The 26828-nt window shown below is 45.2% G+C and overlaps 2 protein-coding genes across 2 annotated transcripts in view; both read left to right on the top strand.

Moving 5' to 3' along the window:
• The window catches only part of LOC119373678 (uncharacterized), a 64606-nt gene that overhangs the window by 34164 nt on the left and 3614 nt on the right, over positions 1–26828 (top strand). The gene's annotated exons all lie outside the window — the stretch shown is intronic.
• Positions 12192–15186, top strand: LOC119373677 (piggyBac transposable element-derived protein 2). The gene is made up of 2 exons (XM_037643740.2): positions 12192–13133; positions 13229–15186. Exons 1-2 carry the CDS (start codon positions 12865–12867, stop codon positions 14811–14813), a joined length of 1854 nt encoding a protein of 617 aa, XP_037499668.1. The 5' UTR covers positions 12192–12864; the 3' UTR covers positions 14814–15186.

Genomic DNA, 26828 nt, shown 5'->3' with positions numbered 1-26828 from the left:
TTTACGCGGATAATTCACTGCCTGATTTCACTCCTTTTCCCTTCACTGTCATGAACCCAGGATCACAAGTAAGCGCTTCCAATCACAACAGTGAACTGGATTATTTTCAGCTGTTTTTTACAGACCAGCTGATGGACAGTATTGTGCGCGAAACAAACCGCTATGCGCATGAAAAAATTTCAAGTGCCGGTGAGCTTCCAAAGGAGTCCATTTGGAAGCACTGGGAAGACGTGACTTTGACAGAATTCAAAGCTTTTCTTGGTGTAATTATGAACATGGCCTTGAATCCAAAAGCGGAGTTGAAGGAGTATTTTAGCCAAGATATTGTAAACAAGATGCCTTTCTTTCCGCACGTTTTCTGCCGGAAGAGATTTCTGCAAATCTATTGGATGTTGCATGTTTCCCCATGCCATGATGCCTCTTCAGGTCGGCCGCCAGCTCATGGAAGCAAGATCAGGGACGTTGTGCAATGCATTGACGCGAAATGCCGTGAGCATTTCAGAGCCGGCCCCAAAATTTGCATCAGCGAGAGCACCGTTGGATTCAAGGGCCGTGTCTTGTTTAAATGCTACAATCCCCAGAAGCCAACCAAATGGGGCATGCGTATTTACACAATTGCCGACTGTCAAACTGGGTACATTTCGGCATTTGAGCCCTACTACGGCAGCACAACAACCGATAGTCTCAGCCGCCCCGAGCTGCCCTTCACCTGCCGGATTGTTCTGCACCTGCTCCAGAAAGTGCAGCAAGATACGCCGGGGAGTGGCTACCACCTCTACACCGACAGATTTTACACTTCGCCAACGCTTGCCGAGGAGTTACTAAGACAGAAAATATTATTGACTGGTACCGTGATGCCAAATCGCAAGGAAATGCCACAGCAGGTCAAGAAGAAGCTGAAGAAAGGTGAAGTGGCAGCTTACAGGAAAGGAGACTCCTGCATGGTGCTTGCTTGGAGAGACAAACGTCAAGTCACGATGCTTAGTTCCGCCCACAATGTATCTGTGAAAGAAGTCACAAGGACACAAGCAGGAGGAAAGAAAGTGACGGTGAAGAAACCAGTGGTCATATGTGACTACACAGAAAACATTGGTGCAGTTGATCGTGCGGATCATTACTGTGCGAGCTACGCATTTTGTCGCAAGACGATAGAATGGTGGCGCAAGCTTTTTTTCTGGCTTCTGGAGGTTTCTATTGTCAACAGTTTTATTTTGAGGTGCATACAGCTGCAGAATCATGGCCAGAACGAACAGCGACACCTTCAGTACCGCCACAACCTCATCCAACAGCTTGTGGGTGACGTGAGGGCTGGAGCCCGAAAGCGGGGCCCGTCTGCACCGAAAGAGTGCGACGAAAGGCTAGATGGAAGGAGCCATTTCATCTACAAGGTCCCAGGCCGAAGCAGCAAGGATTGTGCCGTTTGTAGCGATAGGCAAACAAAAGGAGGCAGGAGGGAAACTGTGTTTTTCTGCAAAACCTGCAGTAACAATCCTGGCCTGCACCCAGGAGAATGCTTTGAGCGGTATCATACGCTGCCCAAATATCGCTAAAGGAGTTGCCTGCAGAATGCAGGAGCAAAAATAAATATCCTCTGAGTTTTTGTTCCACGGATAGTGTTTTTTTTCGCGGCGCCAGAAACTGGCAAAATAGTTTCGGACCGGTAGAGCCGGAAAGTGGGTAAAATTTTGGGACCGCAAAGGGTTAATGGAGTGCTGACGCAAAATTTTGAAGGTGAGGTAACTTTTGGGTTAGATTTGTGTGGAGACACACGCATCATCTAATGTTATCCTAGGACATATTTAAAATCAATATTAAAGTGCGTTTTGCGCAACTGCGCACGAAACGCCCCACCTCACGACATCTACTCCAACTCGGTTTTAATGTGAACAACCAACGGCCACCTGCATCACGAGTTTGTGCTGGCTCCCATAATCCTTGCAGGCGCTCTCTCCTAGGAGACCTTTTCAACAGAAAGAGGGGGCACCTCTTTTATGTACTTGCACGGGAGTGTGAAGGCTCATGCGCTTGCCTCCTTGCCTTCAACTCTGCATTATTGCGGGGTCACACATATCTACAGCATCCCAGAGGGGGTTATGGCAGCACCCAGAGAGCTTACATCGAAAAAAGCTGTCAATGTCGTGTTGAAGTCGAGGAGGTTTTGTGTGCTCTAGTCTTGGGCAGTAACTAGTTACTAGTAACACGTTACCGGTAACTACAGTAGAACCCCGCTGATACGTTTTTGAAGGGACCGTAGGAAATAAACGTAAGAGACGGGAAACGCAAGAGCCGAAAAACAGGAAAAACGACAAAATATTTAGTGGTACAGAATTTTATTTCAATGCTTACGAGCAGGACGAAAATTGGCGCGCTCAGCCACGATCTAGTTGACGGATAGAAACGCGGAGCTGGGGACGGCCTCACCCACAGAAATGTAATCAACGTGTGTGATTTTTTTTAACACCAACAGCTGTAGGCATGAAAGAACTAAGCACACGCAATCACGACCAGCGCTGCGAGTCTGACCGCGAACCGCGCGCACGACCATGCGAGCTCCAACCAGCTCGAACTCCTCCCGTCCTCCGACAAATAACGATGATGAGTCTACGACAACACGATGGCAGAAGTGAATGCCGATCTCGAAGGCCTTGCTTTCGCAGGCAATTACGTCATAGACGCCGTGTTTGTGAAATACAAATCTCAAAGGCTATGCTTTTGTCAATAGTAAATGCCAATCTCGAAGGCCTTGCTTTCGCGAGCAATTACGTCATAGACGCCGTCTGCAGTACGAATCTCGAAGGCGATGCATTTGTTTGCATCAATCGAAAGATCCTGTTGCTTGCACCTCTTATGCGGCTAATGTTACGGTCAAACCAGGCCAGCTGCGTGAAAATGCACCAATGACCGCTCTCTTCGGTAGTCACTCGGTCAGCTCCGAGCGCACTTCGCGACATATCATACGGGAACGGTCCGACAGTTTTGACGTAACAGCGGGGTTCCCAATACATTGTATCCTATGGGAGCTATGCCGGGACTGGCGGAAAACGACCTAACAGCCGGGAAAATGCAGCAGTGAGGAACATAACAGCGGGGTTCTACTGTAGTTACTTTTTTCAGTAACTTGTAACTGTAACTAGTTACTCTTATGTTAGAGAAACTTGTAACTGTAACACTGTTACTTTTTTACATAGTAACTGTAACGGGAAATACCGTTAGTTACTTTCCCATATCCTCTCCGCCTTTTACCTTTCCACTTCATGGCTCTCGTCGCAGTTTAGGAGAGGAGGCCGCTAAGAGGATTATTTTCTCTGCAGACGAGCAAGGTCGGCTGTCAATCTTTAACGCAACTTCAAGCTTATTTGTGAACTACATGTCGCAAATCTCTCATGTTGCAGCTGAACAGCTTGCTAAGTTCACGTCCGTTTTTTTTTGTTTTCTTCCGCCTTATATATGCTTTTAGTCACTTGAGCTTCTATCTCTGTTCTTGGTGGAGCATTAGGACGCCAAGTTTATAGTCTCCTTCGTCCGAGGCTCTGAGCTAATCGTGTTTGACATGCGGCTGGAAAGCAGGGAGCGCGAAATGGTTGAGAGCCAGAAATAGCGTGAACTAGCGAAGCATCTTTTTCAGCCTCTTTGCAACGGGTCGTAAAAAGGTTTGCTCTGACTTAACACAACAATTATTAACAAAATGACGTAGACGTTTCACCTCCCATGCATGTGGCATCCTGAGTATACAGTGGCAACAAAAAAGAAAAAAAAATGAGCAGGGGTCAACCAGGGGGCCGCTGTTTAGAGACATGGACATGAGAAAAGGCTGAGACACATAGATGAAAAGAGATGGGTAGTTAGAATATTTAGGTAATTATGTATGAAAAATGTGGACACACAGTGGAGGAAAAGGACAGGGAAACGTTGAGTAAATATTACAAGGTTGCTGATAATAGCAATAGAAGGGGTTAAACATGAAGTCAGAAGAACGGAGTTCTGTTACCTCTCTTTACCCTGTGCGTTTGCGCGTGGTTTTTCTCATAATGTACCACCAACTCGCCCAACTTTCCGTCTTGCTTCAGGAGAACAGAAACAGAGCGCTGGATAGAGGTAATGAAAAAAAAGAAAACGATCAATGGGAGTATATCGGGCAGGAAAGAGTGGAATAAAAAGATGTGTGTTTTATGACAATTCAAGGGGAAGTTCCCTGCTCCTTGAGGCCAGATCAGGATGCGTGATAACGTGAAGCTACAGAAGGAAATTTTCTAATGAGAACGAATCCTGCTTAATATGTGGGGAGGGACCAGAAACCATGGATCATATACTAAGTTGAATGTCAAGGTGTCAAACCAATAGCCAAGGAAGCAGTAGGTCTGCCCGAGATGTTGGGATTCAAGGACAGTTTTGGGAACCTGGATGGATGTACCTAATTGACAAGTAAGAGAAGGCTGGAAAATTTGCGGTGTAACACTATGGCCACAAAAGTCACAATTGCAAACTCGTTAGTAGCATAAGCAGCAGAGGCCAAGAAGGCTAATAAAAAGCTAGGCAGCTTTTCAAAGGGATGCTCCTGACATCCAGCCGACACGTCGCGGCGAATGAACCATGATTCCAGGAGTTCTCTTCCCTCGCCCTCCCACCACCTTTGTTCGCGAGCCGGCGTCGTCGCATTGGTTAGGTCAAAGCTGTGGCCTGTTGTCCAGCAGTGTTCAACAAGCTCCGTCTTAGAACACTTTCCATGGGTTGCTGTAGCAACATCCCGTTAGTGTTCTCTAAGCCTCGTTGATCCTTTCCTGCCAGTTTTGCCGATATAAGTCACGTCGCAATTCCCGCATCGTGTTTCCAGATGACCGCGCTGTGATCGTTCGCAGGTGTGCGGTGTCTGGCTTTGGCGAACACATGTCTCAAGGTATAACGGGACTTAATTGTATGCCCAGCGGACGCAAAGCTCTCCGAGTAGGGTCTGATACACCTTGAACATAGGGAACATAGTCTTCACTCGCGACGCACTCCCCGTTCCTCTACACTTGCGCTTCTGGGTAAAGCTAGGATCCTGCCATCCTAGGATCGTTTTCCACTTATCCTAGGACGTTTATTATTATTATTTGCTAATAAATTCTCTTTTCACCAACGGTGCATGAACAAAAAAATTTGTGCAACAAAATGAGACGTACACAACCAATGCTTGTGTAGGGCCCCTTTTAAGTTTCCTTCGTCTTGGGTTTTGCCACATGCAATTTTTACTGCCCGCATGCCTTCGTACATTTTTAATAAATAAATTCTATCATTTGACGTGTGATCTATTACTATTTTATACAGTAACGGAAAAGTAACGACGTTACCTTTTCACAGTAACTAACTGTAACAGAGTTACTTTTTTGGCTTAGGTAACTGTAACTCTGTTACTTTTTACTGGTAACGTGCTCATGCCTAGTGTGCTCTCATAGCCAGCTACGTTTACATGAAAACCATTCTGGGTCCTGCCTCACTTGGTGGTCTTTGAAACCGAAACTGTGACTGGGCGCTATAAAACTGTCTCCAGATAATTGGCCGTCGCATGCTTGAGCAAACAAGGTTTCCTTCCATGATAAATATATAAAATAAAAAACATAAAATTTTTGTGTCAGTACGCCTTTAAAACCCTAGCAATTATTGTTATTGTTTAATTTCACTAGCTTACAATTTTGTTTAGTTCAGTTATAAATGCGAACAAATAGTTTTTATTGAGCGTTTTGTGACCTACCTGCTTTGAGCACGTTTTAGTAGGTAGGTTCCCATCTCGCCTCGTTTTAGGCTTCAATAACTGCGTTAACGACCGTGCGATCCAACACACATCTTCCAACACATTGGCTCGATGCTCCAACCATTACGCCACAATTGCACACTTCTCTTGTGCCTAGGACAACTCCTTATCCCTTTGTAACACTTGGATGATGTGTCGTGTTGCCAGTTTCTCTAATTATTTCCACATGGCAGCTAGCAATGTGGAACGCCATGTCAGACTTTATCACCTCTAGCGTTGCCCAGTGCTATCCTTGTAGCAGCTAAAAGCTATGTAGAAACTGTGCAACGCTGCTTCGGGGTGTCAGGCCAAACAGGTTTTCTGGGCCAACTGCTTACGTACTTAGCTTGAAGCATAGTCATTACTTCTTGAAAGACAGCCGAAAACAAATTAACGTCTAACAAATAACGTTGGAAACAAATAACGTTGGTATGACCACATAAACTGGAGGATTAGCATAACAAAAAAATATGTTTGGCTTATGATGGATTTGCATACTATATAAGTTTTATGTGTGCATATTGAAGGTTTGGTTGGGAAACCGCTGAACCTGGAGTGATCAGTTTTAATTGAGCAGATTGGATCATTTTTCAGGTTAATATTTTATTAATGATAACGCAAGGGTCAACTTCAATCTATGGAAATTGAGGGAAAAAAAAAATAAAAGAACCATTCCAATTGAGTGAATAGGTTATTACAAATTCCTCATGCACTTCAGATTGGCACATAATAAATCATGTTTGATCATCTTAGGTATATTGTTAATCACATCTGCAATTGTACTTTACCACTTTCATGACTGGGCCTATTTTCATCGATACCTGCCGTGGTGGTCTAGTGTTTATGGCGCTCAAATGCTGACTCGAAGGCCGTGGGATCGAATCCTGGCCATGGCGGCTGCATTTTCGATGGAGGCGAAAATGTTTGAGGCTCGTGTACTTTTAAATTTAGGTGCATGTTAAAGAACCCCAGGTGGTCGAAATTTCCGGAGCCCTCCAACACGGCGTCTCTCATAATCATATTGTGGTTTTGGGACGTTAAACCCCAGATATTATTATTATTATTCCCATCGATGGTATGTTGTTGATGAATGCAAATTCAAATTTTGGCTCTCTCTTCTCAACAGCTCGTGCCTTCGAAAGGCTGAAAGAGGAAGTATTTCATTAGTTTCTGTGTAGTCAGTCCCTCGATAGCTTTTCTGGTCACGAAACTGCCGCCTCAGTTTTATTGCTAGCGCCGGCCGCTAGGGGCACGACCGTAAAAAAAAGGCCAACCAGCCGAGCGGCCGCCGCAGGCGATACTTACATTTTTTCTTCTTTGGCACGTCACGGCCCAAATCCCCGCTCTTTTTCAACGTCGTTTACATTCTAGTTTGTTGTAGCAATTATACTAACTAAACTTGAAGGTTTGAGAATGTTTTCTAACTGAAGGCAATGCATGTGCAATAAGTCTGAGTCAGCTGGCGGCTCAGTGTGCCAGCAGACAACGCGCATAGATCTTTTCTTAGTGTGAAATCTGTCTATTCAGCCCAACAGGCCTCGAATAAGAAGCTTTTGACGCAGCTGTGATGTACTGTACAGAGAATAAGATATCAGTGGCGCTAGTAAACGCATGCCAACCTGAGCTCAAGGTCGGTGCACTGTTATTCCCATTGGATGCATGCTGTTCCATCAATGGTGATGGACTCTTATTTTGTGTAACGGAAAAGGTTCTAGGTAGGGGTGTGCGAATATTCGAGTTTCGAATTCGAATCGAATACTATCCAATCGAATAATTCGATTCGTCTTTCGAATAGCTAGTATTCGAACTTTCGAATAATTCGACAGGACGAATATCAAATCGCGACAAAGGCCAATGGTGCAACTTGGTGCAGGTGGGGTGGCTAAAACTAACGCCAACGTCATTACAATAGGCATTTCGTTAAAACTTTCACCGATTTCCTGGTTCGAAAACGAGCGCATGTTTACTTTAGAGGAGATTATATTATTTCGTCACGTAAAAAAAAGAAAGACAAGAAAAGTGGCAAGCCCTTCTCAACTTCACTTCTGGACTCCTTGCATAGTTCGGTCGCATATGCCGCTAGGGCCGTAATACATCCCGACTTTGGCCCGCGAAGTCATTGATGATTGGTTTCAGATGCGCTGTTCACGCTGCACAGTCACGCTGCATTTGTTCACGCTGCATAGTCGCCAGTGCTGCACTGACCACTTGTTCAGAAACTCCGTTCTGCCAGAAACTCCCATCGTTTCGGCGCGCAATCAAAACGCTGCTGTGAACAGGCGCCCGAAAATTTTCGGGCACAGAGCACCCATGGCGATGGAGCACAATAATGGGACCATTCTCAGATGAGCCGTATTGCATGGCCATAGGAAAAAAAAGCTATCTACCGTACCACCCTCTGTTATCTATCAGGAGGTTAAAAGTGGCGCTGCTGACTAGAATGGCGGCTTTTCTATCAGCATGGTTGCACACCCACAAAAGCTGGAAAGAGAAAAAAAAAAGACTCGCGAACAAGCGCGAAAGGTGTCACCAGCTTCCTTAATTTTTTTTGTCTTGCCGTAACTGGTGGTGCACGCTTCGATACTATTCGATATTCGATATTTTCGGCCACTATTCGGCACTATTCGATTCGAATTCGATTCGAGATGATATTTCACTATTCGCACACCCCTAGTTCTAGGGCCTGAGCTTGCACTTGTTGATAATCTGTTTGGAACAAGTACAGTGCCGTCCACTCTTAGGGCAAACACGGTGCAGCGTGGCTGCGTGCCAGTGCACCTGGCGCTGACGCACATGGAAGCGTAGCAGCGCATGAGCAGAGGGACCCACGGGAGATACTTCACGTCTGCTATAACGCTGGAGCACGCCATTCCGTATAGTGGCCACCATGGCCGTGCCGCTGCTCTTGCTTGGCTGTTTTACAGCAAGAGTGGTGCGCTCGTGTGCGCCTCCGTAGCTTCAATTCGATGTGCGCCCGTGCTCGATGCAATGGCACTTCGCGGAGTGCGGCCACACTGAGCCATGTTCACGCTAAGAGTGGACAAGAGTGTACATCAGTAGATCGTAGCCGTCAGTGAAACGCTTGTTTGATGGAAACTGTTGCCATTTTCAGGCCTAGCACGAAAGCTTTGCTAGTTTGTGTGCGTATTGGTCCAATTGTGCAACAGTTGCAGCGCGATTTTTGTTGTCAATATCCCCTATGAATACCACATAGATTAACATATCGGCACGACTGTGCATTGTGCTTCTAACTCTATCTCGCACAAGCAGGGTGACGAGGATTGACACACATTTGCATTCAGTGCCATACTTCCTTGGCGAACCAGGACGCTTTATAGGATTGTAATCGCAAGCTTTCTTCGAAGGGAATGGAACCGTGCGAATGCTTATGAGAAATAATTTTTGCCTTCACTCAGTACTGGGGTAGTGTAGCGCTCAAAAGAAATCTTAAAGGGACACTAAAGAGAAAAACTATTTTTCTCGTATTAATAAATTACAATTTCATAATACCGAAAGCTCCACTTTTACCTCCAGGAGACGCTTGGTAAGTTAGAAAACACACAAGAAGAAAATACAGCTGGCAATGCCACCTTGAAGTTCCTGCACTAGCTTGTTGTGGTCATAGATTTTGATGCCGTCTGCTAATGCCTATGTAATTGTGTGTTGCTAAGAATGACTTGCATTCTGTTCTAAGGGACCTTAAGTCATAACATAGCAAGTTTCAGAAAATTTCATTGAATCAATGAGGCTGTGATGAGGTGCCCTGACGCCGCTGAGACGACGATGAAGCAGCGCTGAAAACACGCAACAATGCACACCGTAGGAAGAGTGGTTTGCCCATGTTGATAGACGAACCCCCTGCACATACCCGCATGGTGCGAGAAGAAAAGAAGAGAAAGAGAACAGGTCACGTCGGCGGAACAGACGGGGCCAGAAGCTGGAGTGGAGAAGACTCGTTGGCCTGGTCGGACGTCAACGTTCGGGAGGCCAACATGTGTCTGAGGGACCTGGTCGAGCGTCAACGCCCGAGAGATGTCGAGACATCTCGCCTGGTCCTTCTCGTCCAAGAGCATCAACGCCGCCGCTACCGCTTCGTTGAGCCCCAATGCATGAGTGCATGAGTGCGTCGTTTGTTTGAACTGATTAGATTCTAAAGACGCTTCGCGGATTCATTCTGCTTGCTGTGCTTTTGTGTTTATCTCGTGTTTGTGCATTTTTATGTTGGAATATATGTTTGTGTGCCGTGCCAGTTGCGTCCTCTTCCTTGCAGCCCTAACAAGCGTCTCTGAGACCACTCAATAAGCCTGCTCCCCGAACCCATATCGGAACAATAGCGTCCGTGGCAGGACTTTCTCATTAGTTTATTAAACATCAGAAGGTCAGAGCAGTGCAGTCAGAGAGCATAGCTGAGAGCTGCACGCAAGGTGGATATGGTAGAGCTAATCGAAGCTGGCGAAAAACTTGGTTTAAAGGTGTGCAGCTTAAGGCATGGGCAGAAGCACAAGCAGAAAGACCTCGTGTAGAGAGAGCACAAGCACATGAATTTCAATTCAAGGCACTTATTGGTCAACGCGAAGAGGTGGAAGCTGCTATACGGAGGCTCGAGCTAGAACACGAGGCTTGCTTCACTGAAAATGCTTATGTTAGAGGCAGAGCTCCCCACTTTTCAACACAAACTGGCTTAACGAGCGGTCTTAACGAGCAGGCTTAACGAGTCGTCTCAGAGACGCTTGTTAGGGCCGCAAGGAAGAGGACACAACTGGCACGGCACACAAACACATATTCTGACATAAAAATGCACAAACATGACATAAACGCAAAAGCACAGCGAGCACAATGAATCCATAAAGCGCTTTATAATCTAATAAGTTCAAACAAACGACGCGCTTACGCATTAAGGCTCGACAAAGCAGTTGCGGCGGCGTTGATGCTCTTGGACAGGAAGGACCAGGTGAGGTGTCGCAGGTTCTGCGTCTGCTGAACGCCGGGGCAGAAGATGTGTCGTTCTCGAAGTCCATCGGGCGTTGACGTCTGTTCAGCCGACATGACCTGTTCTCTTTTTCTTCTTTTTATTCTCGCGCCATGTGGGCACATGCAGGGAGTTCGTCTATCAACATGGGTAAACCACTCTTCCTACGGTGCACATTGTGGCACGTTATCAGCGCTGCTTCGTCATCGTCTCAGCGACATCAGGGCACCTCATCACAGAGGCCAAAATACACAAGAAGACATTGAAATTCATGACATCACACTGACATTCACTTACTTGAGTTCTGGTGGGAAATTCAAAACATGAAACTTTGACTTTCACTTCCTCCTTAAATAATTAAGCTATGATGGAAACATAATGACAGTAGACTCTTGAAAGAATCCATTGGTATAAAGTGATTTAATGTTTCACTTTAGTGTCCCTTTAAAGGAGTATTAACACAGAAATCTTGTATCTTCTTTTTTCTGTTGCAATAATTTGCTAATGACCCATTTACATACCTGCCAAGTCTCCCGGATTACCCGGGAGACTCCCGGATTCTGAACGTTTCTCCCGGTTGTACGGGTCGTAGCAAAATCTCCCGGAAATCCAGTTTTGCCCCGCGCGTCCAGTGCATTGCGCGCCCCGTGCCTCACGGTGACGCGAGGTGGGACGTTTTGCGTACAGATGCGCTGCACGCAATTTAAAAATTGATCCTAAATGTGTTATAGGTTATATCAGCCGTTAATATTTCGTAGATGTTGCGTTTGTTCACACAAATCTATCCCACAAGTTATCTTGCCTTCATTATTTTGTGTCACTACTGCTTTAAGTGGATAGCCCAGCACTTAAAAGGGTAGCCGTTACCGATGTCTGTCGAGATAGCGTGTTCGCCAGCGCTCGTGACCGTCCCCGTCTCAACGGCGCCCCTTATGGTCCCTTGCCCGACGAAATAACTGGTAAGCAAGCAACGACAGGCCTCGCACGCGGAGCGATGTTATCGCATGTGCCCTTCGCGCGACGGTGACGGCCGGGTCGTTTCATCTCTTCTTCAACCGCGTTCGTCCCTTGCGCTGGCGCGCATTTACTCGCACGTGAAACAGACGATGCGTAAGTGATGTTATTGGTTTGGACTCTGTACAGATCAGCGGCGACCGCAAAATCCCGCTGAGAGTAGGCAGTTTTAGAATATTGTACGCTAAGTTAGCGTTTGCGGCCCGCTATTTTCGTCACTTAACGGGAGCCCGCTAGCGGTTAGCGTACGACGGATGCGCAGTTGCGTGAAAAGCCAACGCAAAGCTTTGCGTACGCTATTCTAAAACTGCCTAGTGTCCATATAATTGCTATTGCAGTACCCCCCACCCCCGCGGTCGGCATACTTCATACCCGCCCCCCTCCCCCCTTTGAGTAGATCTCCCGGATTCCGTTTCTCCAAACTTGGCAGGTATGCATTTATCGCAGCTGGAAACCTGCCTTGCACACAAATGCTCTCGAGGTTGTTTCAGGGGTTTCAGTGGCGGTGGAACTGTCAGCGACTGTGGTGGCGGCTTCGGGTTCGTAGAGTAGGCTGCCAGGTCGTCGAAAACACTAGGAACGGGCAAAATGGCGTTAGGCCTGAGGTGCGGCTTGACTCTTGGCGACGATACGGCATCACCGTTTATCGCGAAATCATCCGCACGGATGATGTCTGATGAATCAAAAGTGCTTTGCCCACACATGCACGTACTTCGAATCGAAGCTGAAGGCGTCCGTTTCTTGACACGTTTGCGACTCACTTCCAGTTCTCGAACTGGCCACACACTTGGCAAGCAAAATGGCGATACCTTTTCTTTAGTGCCCTTGTCGTTGAAATGGCACACAGCACCTGAACGGTATCGCCACGCGAACATACCGCTTCAGCTGTACAGTACGTAAATTCGGCTCTTATCTAAAAAGCAATCACAGATACAAAGTGCATGTGCGAACTCTCCGCTCGTGAAAGTTGCACTACGGTCTCTGCGTAATGAATCCGGAGAAAGGTGGCCTCTAAGTTACATTGGTGCCACGGCACAGCAGCTTTGTGTGACATATCAAGCTGCCTTATAGCGTGACGACAAAGTTTCGTGACCAGGAAAAGTATTGGAGGACTATGGCTTCGCTTTTGAGTTTCTTTTCTCCGCTTTTTAAAGATCCTTGGCAGTCGGGGAGACAAATGTTCGTGGTCTCTTCTATGGCGTCGACGTCGCTCACGGGTGCTCCACGAAAACGGCGAATTTCGACGGATTCCGATGAATCTGAGCTGCAATTTCTGAATGATGGTTGCAGCACAGACACGGAAGACGACTCCGATTCGTCAGACTTTAGTACGGACAGCGAAAGTGCATCAAACTGCCCCGACACATCAGCAAGTATCCGCCGGTAAGTTTCGTTTTCTCCTCGGGCCGTTTCATCGTTGCCGTGCATTGATGTAAACATATCCGGCATGTTCTAAAGGTCACAGCTCTTATATGCAGGGTGTCGACTACTTTCGGGCAGGACCACTTGACGCCCGCTGCACAAAGGGTGGAGTTCTCTCCGCGAAGACGGTCCGGAGTGGACCTTGACTTAACGCTCTGGAGTGCCACACAGCGATATCTTCACGTCAGAGCCGTCGATATCTTCATGTTGTTTTTCACCACCGAAGTCATCAGAGAGATATGCAACTACACAAATAAGTATGCTGGGACGCACATTTTTGAAAAGCCATCGTACAGTGAGAGGGACGGATCCTGGAGCGAGGTCACTGAGGAAGAGATGCGCAAGTTCATCGGGCTTCTGGTGTACATGGGAATCGTCCAGGTCCCGCGCTTGCGTTGTTATTGGAGTGAACGACACATATTTTCAGGCATTCTTCTGCCGTCAGTGATGCCATGGAAAAGGTTCAAGGCATTGCTTGCCTTCTTGAGCGTCTCTGATCCGGAGAAGACTGTCGCATCCCACGGGAACCTTCACCGCATGACCTCTCTTCTGCAACACATGAACAATTCATTCGCGCTACATTTTCAACCGTGTCAGAACCTTTCCGTTGAGGAGAGGACGGTGAAATTTAAAGGTCGCGCCGGTATTCAGAAGTACATGAGGGACAAGGTGGTCAAACGAGGGTACAAAACATGGGTTTTGGCAGATTCGGAAAGGGGGTACACTCTTCATTTTGACGTACACACGGGAAGGCACGAAAGTCCTAGTGTGCGTGGATTGGCAATTGATGAGGTGACGCGGCTGTGTGGAAATTATCTTGATCAGGGCTACATAATTTTTTTTTACAATTTTTACACATCAACATCTTTGTTTGTTCATTTACTGGAGCGCAAGACACTCGCATGCGGAAGGACGCAAACAGATCGGCGTGGGTTTCCGAGCGTACTAAAAGACGGTCAGTGGGCAAAAAATGCACGAAGGGGAGATGTTCGCTGGCTGCGGGAGGACGGAGTTTTGTACCTGCAGTGGAAAGACAAGCACGTCGTGAACATGATGTCAACAGCCCACACAGCTAATGAATTCGTGCTTGCAAATCAAAGAAAGAAAATAGGGAATCAGTGGACCGAATTGTCAGTCAAAAAACCGATGCTTATTGACGAGTACAACAAGGGCATGCCAAGAGCGGACACATCCGACCAGCTAATCGCATCGAACAACGTTCTCATGAAGTCTGTGTGGTGGTGGAAAACCCCGTTTTTCCACTGTGTAGATATTGCCGTTGTAAATAGCTTCATTCTTTTTGAGGAGTACCGTCAGCAGCATCCCGAAGTTCCGGAGCTGTTGCGGAGCTCTCACTTTGATCAGTACGCTTTCAGGCTTGAGCTCATCGATCAGCTTCTGGGCCGTGACGAGCAACAGGTTGCGAGATCCACAATCGCTCCCGTTGTGTCCCTAGCTAGTACTGCACCGCAGGGTCTCAAGCACCAGCCACAAAGAATTCATAGATACCGCAACTGCAAAGTGTGCTACGAGGAAAAAAAGCATGAGCAGAAAACAAATGTTTTCTGCGAAACATGTGCAGTTAGTCTGTGTTTCACCACATCGAGAAACTGCTTCGCGCGGTGGCATGATAAGCACTAGTGCTTATAATTTTTATGTATGTAAATAACTTTTGTACTTAAAGAGCTGATACTTGCCGTGTTATTGTATAAGGGTCCTGTATTCCAAGTGTATATTTCAATTTTTTTTTATGATGATCCTGTGCACAGCAGCATTGATGTTTTTCATTTTTTTTTCTCGTTTTGTTGCATTATGTTGTGCTGATGATTTTTTTATCATATTTGTTATAAATCTGTGTTTTGAAATTAATACTTTTTTAAAGACCAATCCTTCTTCTATCATTTAATACCCTACACTTTAAGATCAGTCGTTTTCTGTGGCAGAAAAGATATTTCCTGAGCACCCCCCCCCCCCCAAAAAAAAAAGACATACATTTGAATCCCTGGGAATTTGTGAGCCTGCTTTAGCCAGTTTTTAAAGCTACTCCGCTAACAGAACCCAAGTTTTCAACTATGGCTATGGTTTATCCTTATCCTCTCTAATAACAACTAACCAGGGAGTTCCACAAAGCTCAATTTTGTGACCTCTCTCATTCCTTATCTACACTAATGACTTACCATCATCACTTAAGGGGAGATGCTACTCGAAGACACTTTTTCTTTAATATTCACCCTAGAGCAATGAAACGTGAGCTGCTTATAGAACTTTTTATGCTGATTTCAAATATATAATTAGTTTTCTTGCAAGTTGCATACTTTTAGTTCTGCAACATGACAAAGTGAAAAACTTAAGCCTTTTGCCCCCCCTCTTTTCAGACCTAAACTTCAATAATTTTTTACATTTGATAGTTCATAATGTTTCAAATAAAGTCTGGAATGCAAATAACTAATTAGGAAGTCCATACAAAATATGTACTAGACGTGAAAAATTTTAACGTGGGAAGTTCATATTTCTCCTACCCTAGTAAAAGTTTACATAACTTTTTTTTATTATATAATAAGAATATTGAAACTTAAACAAGATAATTGCATTTAACGTACTTTGGAAAAAATTTGGGAAAAATTTCATGCAGATCTGAGCACCAGAAGTACCCGAAAAAGGAGGGGCACATTGACAAAAATTGCAAAATTTGCGTTTTGAGAAAAACGAGTTTTAAAGTCAAAATTGCATGTTTATTTATCAAAGATGCCATTGAATGCGACTAAATTTGTACACAAGAAAGAGCAATCCTCTTTGTAGTGGCCACTGCCATTAAAATGCGCTAGCACCGTAGGTTTGGCCCTCACGGCTCTTTCGAGCTGACTCCTCGGCAAGAGATTTTTTCTTCAGCGCACGCCGACGAGCCCTTGCTTCTCCTGTTAGTTTTTGAGACATTTTTTTCTGGCGTGTGCTGTCCCGTGATTTGCCAAGAGCAACCAGATCATGAGGCGGGAGCACGCCAAGTTCTTCCAGAACACGTTCAAAACTGGAGTGCCCTCGATTAAACCAACATGTTCAGTACTGTCATATCAGCAATCAACGAAGACTCGTCGTCCTGTGATTTTTCTTCGTCTTCGAAGAGTCCGATCTTTTTCTGGGAGGCACTCACATATTCGAATGCCGCGGCAAACTCGTCGGACGCATCGGCGTCACTGCCACTACGCCTTGCGGCAGCAGACGCCCTTTTCGTGGTCTGAGTGTTCGGCTTTGATTTGCGCCGGCGTCCTCGAAATTTGTGCGTTGCGTGAAACTTCACAGGCCGGTGACCGCGCTTCCTACGGCTTTCTTCATCCATAACGGATAAGCACTCGAGAAAAGCGTTGTTCAGCTGCGCTGCTCAACGAGACATGGATCCTGCAAGTAGGCTTCACAGCACACATAGGCGCGCAGCGGCCAATGGCGGCTCCCGATCCGTACCACGTGATTTAAAGCCAGTCGCGGCGCTCGAAAAAGGCGGCAAAAGCGTGCGTCTTTATTATTTCTTGCGCTGCAGCAGCGCGGGAAACCGTCATTATTTGAACAGTGAGGCTCGGCTCTTCGCCTCATGCGGTCGACAATGGCGAGCGGCGGCGCATTATCGGCGGCAAGGTGCTCGAAGATGACACACTTTCGGCCTTTTGACAGCCACCTTGTGCTCTTTAGACGCAATTTTAAAGCGTTTCCAGTTGAGTCTCGGCATTGATTTTTTTTTTCAGAACAGTAGAGGTACTAATCTTAACAAAACAGGTGAAAACAAAAAATCGATAATTTTTTAGAAAACTCGTTTTTCGACCCGCATCTCCCCTTAATTATTCTGACTGCATCCTTCATACTGATGATGCCACAATATTTTCCAGTGACACAGATCACAACAATCTGCTTACAGAATTAAACGCTGTCGTAAGTCTTTCTTCCTGGTGCAAGAATAAATTGTTGAAAATCAACCCTTTTAAAACAACTTCTTTGTTATTTCACTCATCCCAAAATAATGTGAAAATAACCCCTGAAATATACATCGATAACTGCATCATTAGTTCGTCAAACTTTATTGCTTTTCTAGGTATCACATTAGACCTGCAAATTAAATATTACATTTGCTTTAATTTTGTCATAAAGAAAACTGCTTTTGGCATTCGCGTACTCACTCGCACAAGACACTGTTCTCAGCAGCATATTTCAAAATCGCCTTACATTGCTTTCATTAACAATTGCCTCACTTCATTTCGTTCTGGGCCAACACCTACACCACAAACCTGACATCCCTCATTCACCTTCAGAAACGAGCAGTCCGAATTATAACACACAGGATCGGCAGCACCCTTTTTTTCACGGAATTTTTTCTCTCGGAATTCTACCATTAACCTCCGCATTTCTACTCACACTTGGTATTTTATTATTCAGAAGTATGGGGGGGGGGGGGGGAATATGCAACATTCCCACGGACATACTTCCCCTAACACATATCTACAATACTAATAAAATATGGTTTTTTGAAAATAATCTTCTGCTTAGAAAAGTAAACACTAACTGTAGTAAAATGACAGCCTTGTTTTTTTTTTTTTTTTTCAGTTTCATCCTGAAATTCCCTACCCTCAATTATTAAATAAAGCTCTTCGTTACATTGTTTCTGGCAGCATCTAAAAAGGTTCTTGCTAACCACATGCACAACCTGATAAATAGATATACTATGTGTGCATGTGTATGTGTATCTGTATAAATGTGTGTGTGTATATATGTGTATGTATGTATGTGTGTATGATGTGACAGACTGTGTTAGTGATATGTATGTATTATTATGTTATTCAGAACAGAAAATTATTTTTGCTTACATGTATAATTTTAAACTACCACAAGTTTGAAATATTACTTTCATTACGTTAACTTTCTATTCGCTTGCTGCTTTTTCCTTAGGTGCCAATCTTTGTTCCGCTTTTTTATACATGTGGTAACAGGAGGTCCCCCTGACAGTTTTTACTTTGGGACCTCCTCCTGGTGTTACATTTATTTTGCATTTGTATTGTATTATTGCAGTGCATTCTGTTGAATAAACAACCATAAATATAAACAACAGATTTTTTCGCGGTCACAGAAGTGTTAACGTCTGAGCTTAGCATTGCCAGGCTCGAGGATGTGGGTTCGCTTCCCAGCCATGGTGGCTGCACTTCAGTGGGAACGAAAAAAAAATAATACGCCAGGCCTGCACGGATAGTGCAGCAATCACAGCGCTAGCAGGCTTGCGCTAGCAGGCTTTCTAGAGCCCGCCGTGAACTCTCTTAGGGGGACTACCCTAGGTTGGCAAAATAAATGGAGCTCACTGAGACCCACTCAGGAAATACCATATTTTCTGGCATATAACCCGCAGCAAAAAATGGGAAAATGTGCTTAAAAAGTGGTATGCGGGTTATAAGCAGAGGCGGGTCATATGTTTGAAAATGCAGTATATTTTTCACTTAGGGCTCACTCGGACTCGCACTCGCCAAAATGTTGCCCTGCCGAACTCATGTTGCCCTGCCGAACTCATGTTGCCCTGCCGAACTCGCTCCCTCTTAATCGCTGCTCGATCTGCGCCGTAGTGAGTCTGACTGAATCGACTCATGAGTGAGTTTGCCAACCTGTGGAAACTACTGCAAGTACATTTGTGAGGAACCCACTGCACCATAATCATTGTTTCGCAAAGTATGGGAGTATCCACTACACCATGATAGACCATTTCGCGAAGCAGCGAGGTACCCGCTATGAATCTGTAAGGCAATATGCGCACCTACGTATGATGCTGTGGCTGATGATGATAAGGAATTGTTACTGAGCACTTTGCGATGGTGAGAAGCTTTCAACCACGTTCTCGTTACGCAGTTCACATTGTGTGGTGCCTGGTGTTATTTTACTTTTCTGTCATGTAATACAGTAATCCATCATTATAATGAAGTCAGCGGGATGGCAAAAAATGCATTACAAGCGGTATTTCAATATAAGTGACCGCTCAAGAAAAGCTAGAGCAGTCTAGCTTTAATTGCGCTACATTGGCGAGAAAGTCAAAACAATGTATTCAGTGAAGCGAAACTTTATTCAGGGGCAAAAAATGCAGTCAGCTTTGACTGTTACAAGTTCTTGCTGGATGCGGGCAGCCCCTGCTCCAATTTGACCAAGCATTTCATGAAGCCGTAGTCGCTGCCCATGCATCAAACTGTATTTTGCAACAGGCATAGGTACTCCCGTGTCTGCACCATAGTTGGCACTTAATGTGGCTCTTTGTCCACCTGCTTTTCGTCCTCGTCCGCGTCAGGGTCACCAACAGTGTCAATTATCTCCGCATCTTTTGCTGAGGCGATCGCAGGAGCAGCAGCGTCGGCCAACATGAGCATTTCGAAGTTTCAATCTACCTATTTGCCAGCAATTCTATAAACACCCTCATACAGATCGCTGCAGATCTGGTCATTGTCAGGCTTATCATCGTAAGGGTTGCTGACGATGGCACGGGATATGCCGGCGTGCATGAAGCAGTTGGCGACATTCGAAGGTGTGAGTTCTTTCCATGTAAAGTTCAGCAAATGGATCGCACCAAGCAAATCGTTGTACCTCTTGCTGGCGTCATACACTGTGAGCATGCACTGCAATAGAGCCTTGCGATACAGCTTCCGTGTAGTTTCGGTGATGCCCTGATCCATCGGTTGCAGTACCGCGGTTGTGTGTGCTGGCTAAAATTCCAAAGCGATCGCCTTGAGGTCGTCGATCTTCCCGTGGCTTGGACAATTGTCAATTATCAAAGGAACTTTGCCGATTCTTTGCCTCCAACTGTCTATCCACAAGGTGCACACAGTCATACAAAATAGGAGCAGTCATCCATGCTCGCTTGTTACTTCTGTAGATGCATTTCTTAGAAATAGTTTCATTTCAGAAGCACCGCGGTTTCTCCACCTTCCCCACTGTCTACTAGGGAAGCTTGTCCTCGCCTGTTGTATTGGTACGAAACAGCACTGTGACATGCTCCTTGCTCTGTTTTTCGTCAGGTGAGGATGTGCTAGTGGTAGTGAAAGAGCGATTTGGTAGGATTGTGTAGAGAAAATGCAGCCTCATCTATGTTGCAGATGTCTTGGTCCTTATACTTTTTAAGTAGAGCTTGGAGCCAGTGTTGCCGTCGTACATCTGCAGTGTCACAGTTCACTGCTGCTGTTTCATCAATGATAGGCTTTGAGGTCATGCCGTGCCGTTTCTTGAACCGCTCAAGGCCAGCCATTGCTGCTCCACTTGAAATTTCTATGGCCCATTTGGAGGGCGAGAGCTTTGGCTTTTGCAGTAAGTGCAGGTCCATGCACGGGGAGATTCGCACTCCTAGAATTCTTCAGCCATTGTAGAAGTGCACGTTCCACTTCGGGGTATTTCGAATCTCAGTTCCTCTTCGCCAAGAAGCTCTTTTCGTAGCCGTCCAGCGCAGCTTCCTTTTTGACTAAATAGACGGCAGCAGGCCAAATTCTTTCGTGATGTGAGTTTTCGGCTGGCTGCCTTTTCCCACTGCTTTTATCAGCTGAACTTTCTGCTCTAAAGTCGGACACTTTTGCCAGGAGCCTGGCATAGCCATTACCCACTGTCGACCACAAAAACACGATAGGCACGCCTAACGAAGCACTCTGAATAACACAATCACATGGCCTGCTGCACAGATCTAAAGGCACACACCATTGGTGCCAAAGTGACTAAGGACTGAAGGTGACACAGAAGCTTCAAAATGTCATCAAGGCATCTCGATTTCATCGTGCACGCTGGTGATGGGCTTGGCTTCGGCCTCGCCTGTTGCAGATGAAAGGCGATCGCAGTCGTGTGAGAAGCAGGAACCGCAGAAGGGCACTCGTTGGTGGAAGGTTGTGCTCAAGAGAGCAGCTTTGGAGGAGCAGTGGCGTCAAAACTATCAACAAGGAGGCGAGGAGTTGACATGAATGCGAGCGAGAGCAGTGAATGGCATCCAAACAGCTCGCAGACTAGAGAGCGAATGAGGAGGGGTAGCTAGTGGCCACTTTTTAAGGGAGTGTGGACGTCACAGAACACTGTGAGAGTTTCACGAGGGAAAGCAGCACTGCAAATTCCGTGGCTTTTGTCTGAAATTATGTTGGTTGTGCTCAAAAAACCATTAACCGCTCATTGTGGGTACACTTTAACAAGGTGTGGGTTCGAGCTAGTTGGTACTCCATAATCAACACTTCTTGCGCAAAATTTTCTTAGACTACGGACGAAACAGACACGGACGGGCGCAAACTTCCAGCTGAATTTATTATCGACATGTGACATATATATATATATATATATATATATATATATATATATATATATATATATATATATATATATATATACACACACACACAAATATGACTATGACAAAACAAAAACACCAATGCCAGAGGTGTACCCACAATCAATGCAGATTGTGGGTACACAGCACAATTGTGAAAACTGACCAGTTTTGCAGTAGGCTGTGCATGATCTCTGGGCGATTTTTCTTCCCGAGGCGTGTAGCCATGAACTTTGCAAAACGAGTTTTTCCCTGACCAGTTGTCGACGAAACTGCAAATAATACGGTTCGAGTGTTGGTGTTTGCGCTCCATTGTGTCCACACCATTGAGAAATGTCTAGGACCAAAATTTAATGACCCTAGCACGCATTTGGACCGTTTGCTTAAGTCGGATGGCGTGTTTCAGAGCCAGAAGTGCTCCTTAGAGTGCTAAAACATTGCTTGAGTGCACCCCATGAAATGCTACAGCGCAAGTCAGCCCGCAGTTTTCTGGCGTCGCAAAGTGCCAGGAAAACTTTATTTTCGTGTAGATTCTGTCATGGGGGACACCAGCAATGTGATTACGGCCGAGATTAATGGTTCGGGCCTGTTGCACCATTGAATTTCACAACTCCCATTTGCTCTGCAGTAAACAGCTGGGAGCAGTTGGCATTCGCTTGGTACCCGTTACTAGGCAGTCATCGGTCGTGGGCTTGGTACTTTTGTGGCCTGTTGTGTGCCTGCCTGAGAGTTCATCGGCGGCATTAACACTGAACGCTCCTCTCGGCGATGCCTGCGCTCACCACTTCGTTCTAAATTGGTCAAGCTCTTTGTGTGCTTCAAGTAATGCAGCCTAATATGCATGTGCTTGGGTAGGGACCAGAAAAAATTTTGAATAAAGCGATATTTCGAGTAAAGTGATTTCCTTATAATCACGGATTACTGTATTACATCTGTTAACATTATTCCTTGCCTGACTTCGTTGTATATGGTTATTAAGAGAATTTATGGAAGCGTATCATATCAGTAAGAAAGGAAGTGATTGTGACAGTGATACTTCTCTTGTGTTGTGTAACAAAAAAAGAAAAGGAATTTTTAGATTTGATGCTCTGATCTGCATTCTGGCAATGTGTCTTTTTGTGGTTATGATGGGTAGTGTGCTTGCGCATGCTGGCTGTACAGTGTATATATGTAGGTATGTTTTTCACAGAAAAGACAGATGCGAGTTAGTGCTTGTGGTGTGCTGTGTGTGTTCTTTGTCCAGCACTGAATTTGCGCTCTGCAGTTTGGCATTAGCGTTGGATAGGGTCATTTTACGAAGGAGTTTCAAGCACTGCCATGGCTCGGTGCTATGCTCAACTGACATGTAGAGTGCCCAGGTTCAAATCCTACTCGAACTTTGGCTTTTTTTGTCCCTCAATATGTGTGATAGCTGCAGCACCAGTGGACAACTACGCCACCAAAATCTGCTGTTGTTGTGAGCTCATAACAGCTTACGCTCTCAAACTATTTCTTACCTCTATTTTATGACACGTTAAAGCACCCCAGGGCATCAGCATAAATGTAGAGTCCCACAGTACAGCATGTCTTAGGATCATTTCTTAATTTTGGCACCTAAAACCCAGGATTTAATTTTATAATGAATACAGAATTTGATATTCTTGTCACTGAGTTGTAGTCTTGTAGACATTACTGCAGAAAAGTACCTAAATATGTGACTTGCTACGCTAAAAAGGAAACCGTTACAGCCCTACTATGCCTACAATAAAAGGTAACGTGGTGCAGTTAGTCCATGGTCAGAAATTTTAATCGGTGAGCCTTGACTGCAGTAACTCACAATGACAACTGTATAAAGTTTATATTTATATTTCATGTAAAACTCCTTGCTTAAACAATTTAGTAAATGGTCAAAAATATGTGCAGTGACAAGAAAATATCAGCTGCTGCAGTGCACAACGCAGCACAGGAAACTGCTTCAGAGAATGTGTGGCAAATGTGGTGGATGTAATTCCTTCGAGTTGCAGTCACTGATACATTGGCCTAACAGGGAAGGTGCTTCAGTGAGCACGCTAAGAGTATAACCTTAATGTTCAAAACAAGTCCAGGGGCTGTTTAGTGGAGCATTGCAAGTTGTGCAGCTGCTCGTCAGGATTTCATGCTACAAAGTTCTTAAAGAGATCAAATGACAGGATGAAGCGAGAAATTATTGAAGCTTCCTTTTTTTAATTAAAAAAATTGGCGAACAACGGCACAACCAGGTCTTCCATTTTATTGAATGACGCAGAGATCAAGTTTCTTGATAAGTTTTAGGTGCATTAGTGTTTAACCATTGGATGTTTCTTCATACTTTCTCCTTTTCTTCATGCGCCTGCGTGTTCATTGAGCTTTGAACTGTTTGCATTGTGATGCTGCCTTTAGCCGTGTGATAAGTGATTTAGAAATCTGTCATTGATTAGTGTGTATTCTTAGGTTTTCTGATTTTGTTACTTTGTTCATATGGCTCTTGAGAAAAAGTAATCATGTTGTTCTGTACTTGGTGTGTCCTGTTTGATAGACCACGCATGACCATTCCTGTTTGCCAATTGATGTGTCATTTGGCGATTGTGCATATATAAGACTATCTTGGTGCCAAATAAATCCAATTGTTAGTCAGCACTCGTGTGTTGTGTGTGTTCTTCGTTCCTTATCCCAGTCGCGCTGTGCCTTCCTATAGTTAAACAATTTTACCTGAAATACTAATTTAACGAGAATATTTTATGCAGTTGTTCTGGACCTTTGCAATATTATAGTGGCCTAAAGTTGCCTTTAGTCACATGTGATGGCTTCAAGCCCTGCGGCACCTAGTGAAGCAATTTTTCTCATTGTGACATTAAACACAAAATGAGATTTCATCATCAACACTCTGTAAAAAAAATGCCACCGAACTCTGGACAAGTTTAGAGTAATTGTGACGGCATGCTTCTACTAACAAAATAGACGCGTAAATTTGTAGCACTAGAGAAATGCTTAAATGGCATGGCTCCAGGGCGAAAAATGTCTGCGTACATAAAAAAAAAACATTTTTTTGCTTTAACCTGTATATTTACCACAAAAATAATGAGTGTTTATGTGAACGTTTCGAAGGGAGGCTCGCTCGCTCGGGAATTCAATAACCAAAAATGTCCCTGCACTTGCAGATGGAATCAAAATTAAAAACAAAAAAACAATGTTAATTGATAAATGCTACAGTATTGCAGCGACAACCTTGTAATAACTACAACTTGCTCTTGAATTTAAGCAACAGCTGCATTTCAAAGCTGTCATCGCACAGCTTGCTCTACTCGGTCAATACATCCGCACCTATGCTAGATAGACGCTCATCGGACACACTTGCCAGCACTCCTGTATTGACTTTCTGGGAGACCTGGTGAATGTTTGAATAGTTTGATAATTTGAATGATTGGAGCAAAAAGTAATTAGTAATGTGACACCTCACGTTAGCAGAAAAATTTTTTAATGTCCTTATGTTACCTGTTAGTTTCGAGATGGTAACGAGTACATTAGTAAGTTACTGAAAGAATTACTGGCATTACCGGCAATGCCATGACTTGTCACGCGCTACTGCGAACACTGCTGAGTTGTGGAGCTGTAAGCTCAACTGTTTAGTTGTCCTTTTTGCAGCGTAAGCTGATATGAGCTCACGGCAAAAGCAGATTTTGGTGGCATCGCTATGCACCGTGCGCTGGTATGATGGCGCTGCAGCTCGGCTCACCTGGTGATTAGCGAGGAGAAATGCTGCGGATTCACCCCGCTGTCGCTACCAGTGCCTGTAATAAGGACCCAGTGGTGTAGCCGGGGGGTGGGGGGAACATCGGGCCCATGCCCCCCTCCCCCCCCCGCTTCCCTTTGCCATGGCATACAGAGCACAAAATGACTTGACCCCATCTGCCTGTCCGGCCCCCACTTCAGATGAAGGAGGTGCCCCACCCCCACCCCCCCCGAAAAAAATTTCTGCCTACGCCCCTGTAAGGAGCAGTGATGAGAGGACTCGCATTACTAAGTGTGTTAAGTGAGCCGTTCGGTCAAGGTCGCTGCTTCACCAAGTCGCTGTCAGATGCACTGGGTGCAGTTACGTTAACTTGCTGTGCTTTTTGGTACTGCGGCTCGGCTGTACCTTCTATCTTTCAGTGCGTTGCCTCGTCTGCGCTGCTGTAACAGTTTACAGCAAGCTCTAAGAAGGCCGCTATGCCAATTAATGCCCTGCTTGTCCCTTGCAAAGTACCTCATTTTGAAAAGAACGCATGGCTGACTGTAGTATTCTGTAATGGTTTTAACTACGCTAAAAACAAGGACAGAGCCGCCATTGCAGTCTAGTGGTTATGGCGCTCAACTGCTGACCCGAAGGTCGTGGGATCGAATCCCAGCTGCAATGGCCGCATTTTCAGTGGATGCGAAAATACTGGAGGCCCGTGTACTTAGATTTAGATGCACGTTAATCAACCCCAGGTAGTCCAAATTTCCAGAGCCCTCCACTACGGCGTCCTTCATAATCATATCGTGGTTTTTGGGATGTTAAACCCCAACAATTATATTATTGACGTGTCACAGTTAAAACCAATACAGAATGAACACCAACCAATTAGCCCAACTTAGTGCTCTTCTGACTGTAGTATATAAATATTTGCACGTTAACCCACTAATTTACTGGCTCCGTACTTGCAGAGAGTGTCCTGAAACTTTCGGATGTGCACGTATGAGGCCACTCCTCCAGCTTATGCTGTGTCTGTGCTGGTTGTTCCGCACAGATCTGGCATTTTTCAAGCAAAGGTTATGACTCACAGATTTCGGTTGCGGCGTCATGCACAAAAAATTTTGCACCACAAGCGTAGAGAAATGCGGCCATTGAAGGTGTTGTTCCAGTCACGTGTACTTGCATGCACCGTTTTCCAATAATTGATGCTTTCTCGATTGTGGGCTTGTCGACAATAAACAGCTTTGTGATATGCCAATGTGATGTTTTATAGAAGTCGCTTGTCATTTCATGTTGCCACATTTCATTGTTGCCTGGATGAGAACGCACGACCGTCTTTGTTGCCTGTAGCAACTGAAGTGTTGCACCGCTAAGCACGTGGGTGAAGGTCCTGCGCCCGGCACGGAGAAAGGAATAACTTAGGAGGGAGCATTGCGCAGTGCGGTAGACAGAAAGAAAGCAAGAAAATGAGTAGTTCAGGTATGCACACGCCAAGCTTCACTTGACCCCATTTTCCAGATAGGGGACGGGCTCCTGAATTTTTTATTAAGTCGCGACCATCAAGAATATTCACAATGGTAAAATGGCATGAGTTTTCTCTAACATTTTCTCTTAATAACACCAAGCCTCACTGGAATTGGTGCTT

This window comes from Rhipicephalus sanguineus, chromosome 11 (assembly GCF_013339695.2).
Source record: "Rhipicephalus sanguineus isolate Rsan-2018 chromosome 11, BIME_Rsan_1.4, whole genome shotgun sequence".
NCBI lineage: Eukaryota > Metazoa > Arthropoda > Arachnida > Ixodida > Ixodidae > Rhipicephalus > Rhipicephalus sanguineus.
This window is presented reverse-complemented; position numbering and strand designations above follow the sequence as displayed.

Coding starts and splice junctions, on each gene's coding strand:
- LOC119373677 (XM_037643740.2), top strand. CDS start 12,865: ATGGCTTCGCTTTTGAGTTTCTTTTCTCCGCTTTTTAAAGATCCTTGG. Junction 13,134..13,228: donor ACATCAGCAAGTATCCGCCG/GTAAGTTTCGTT, acceptor TCTTATATGCAG/GGTGTCGACTACTTTCGGGC.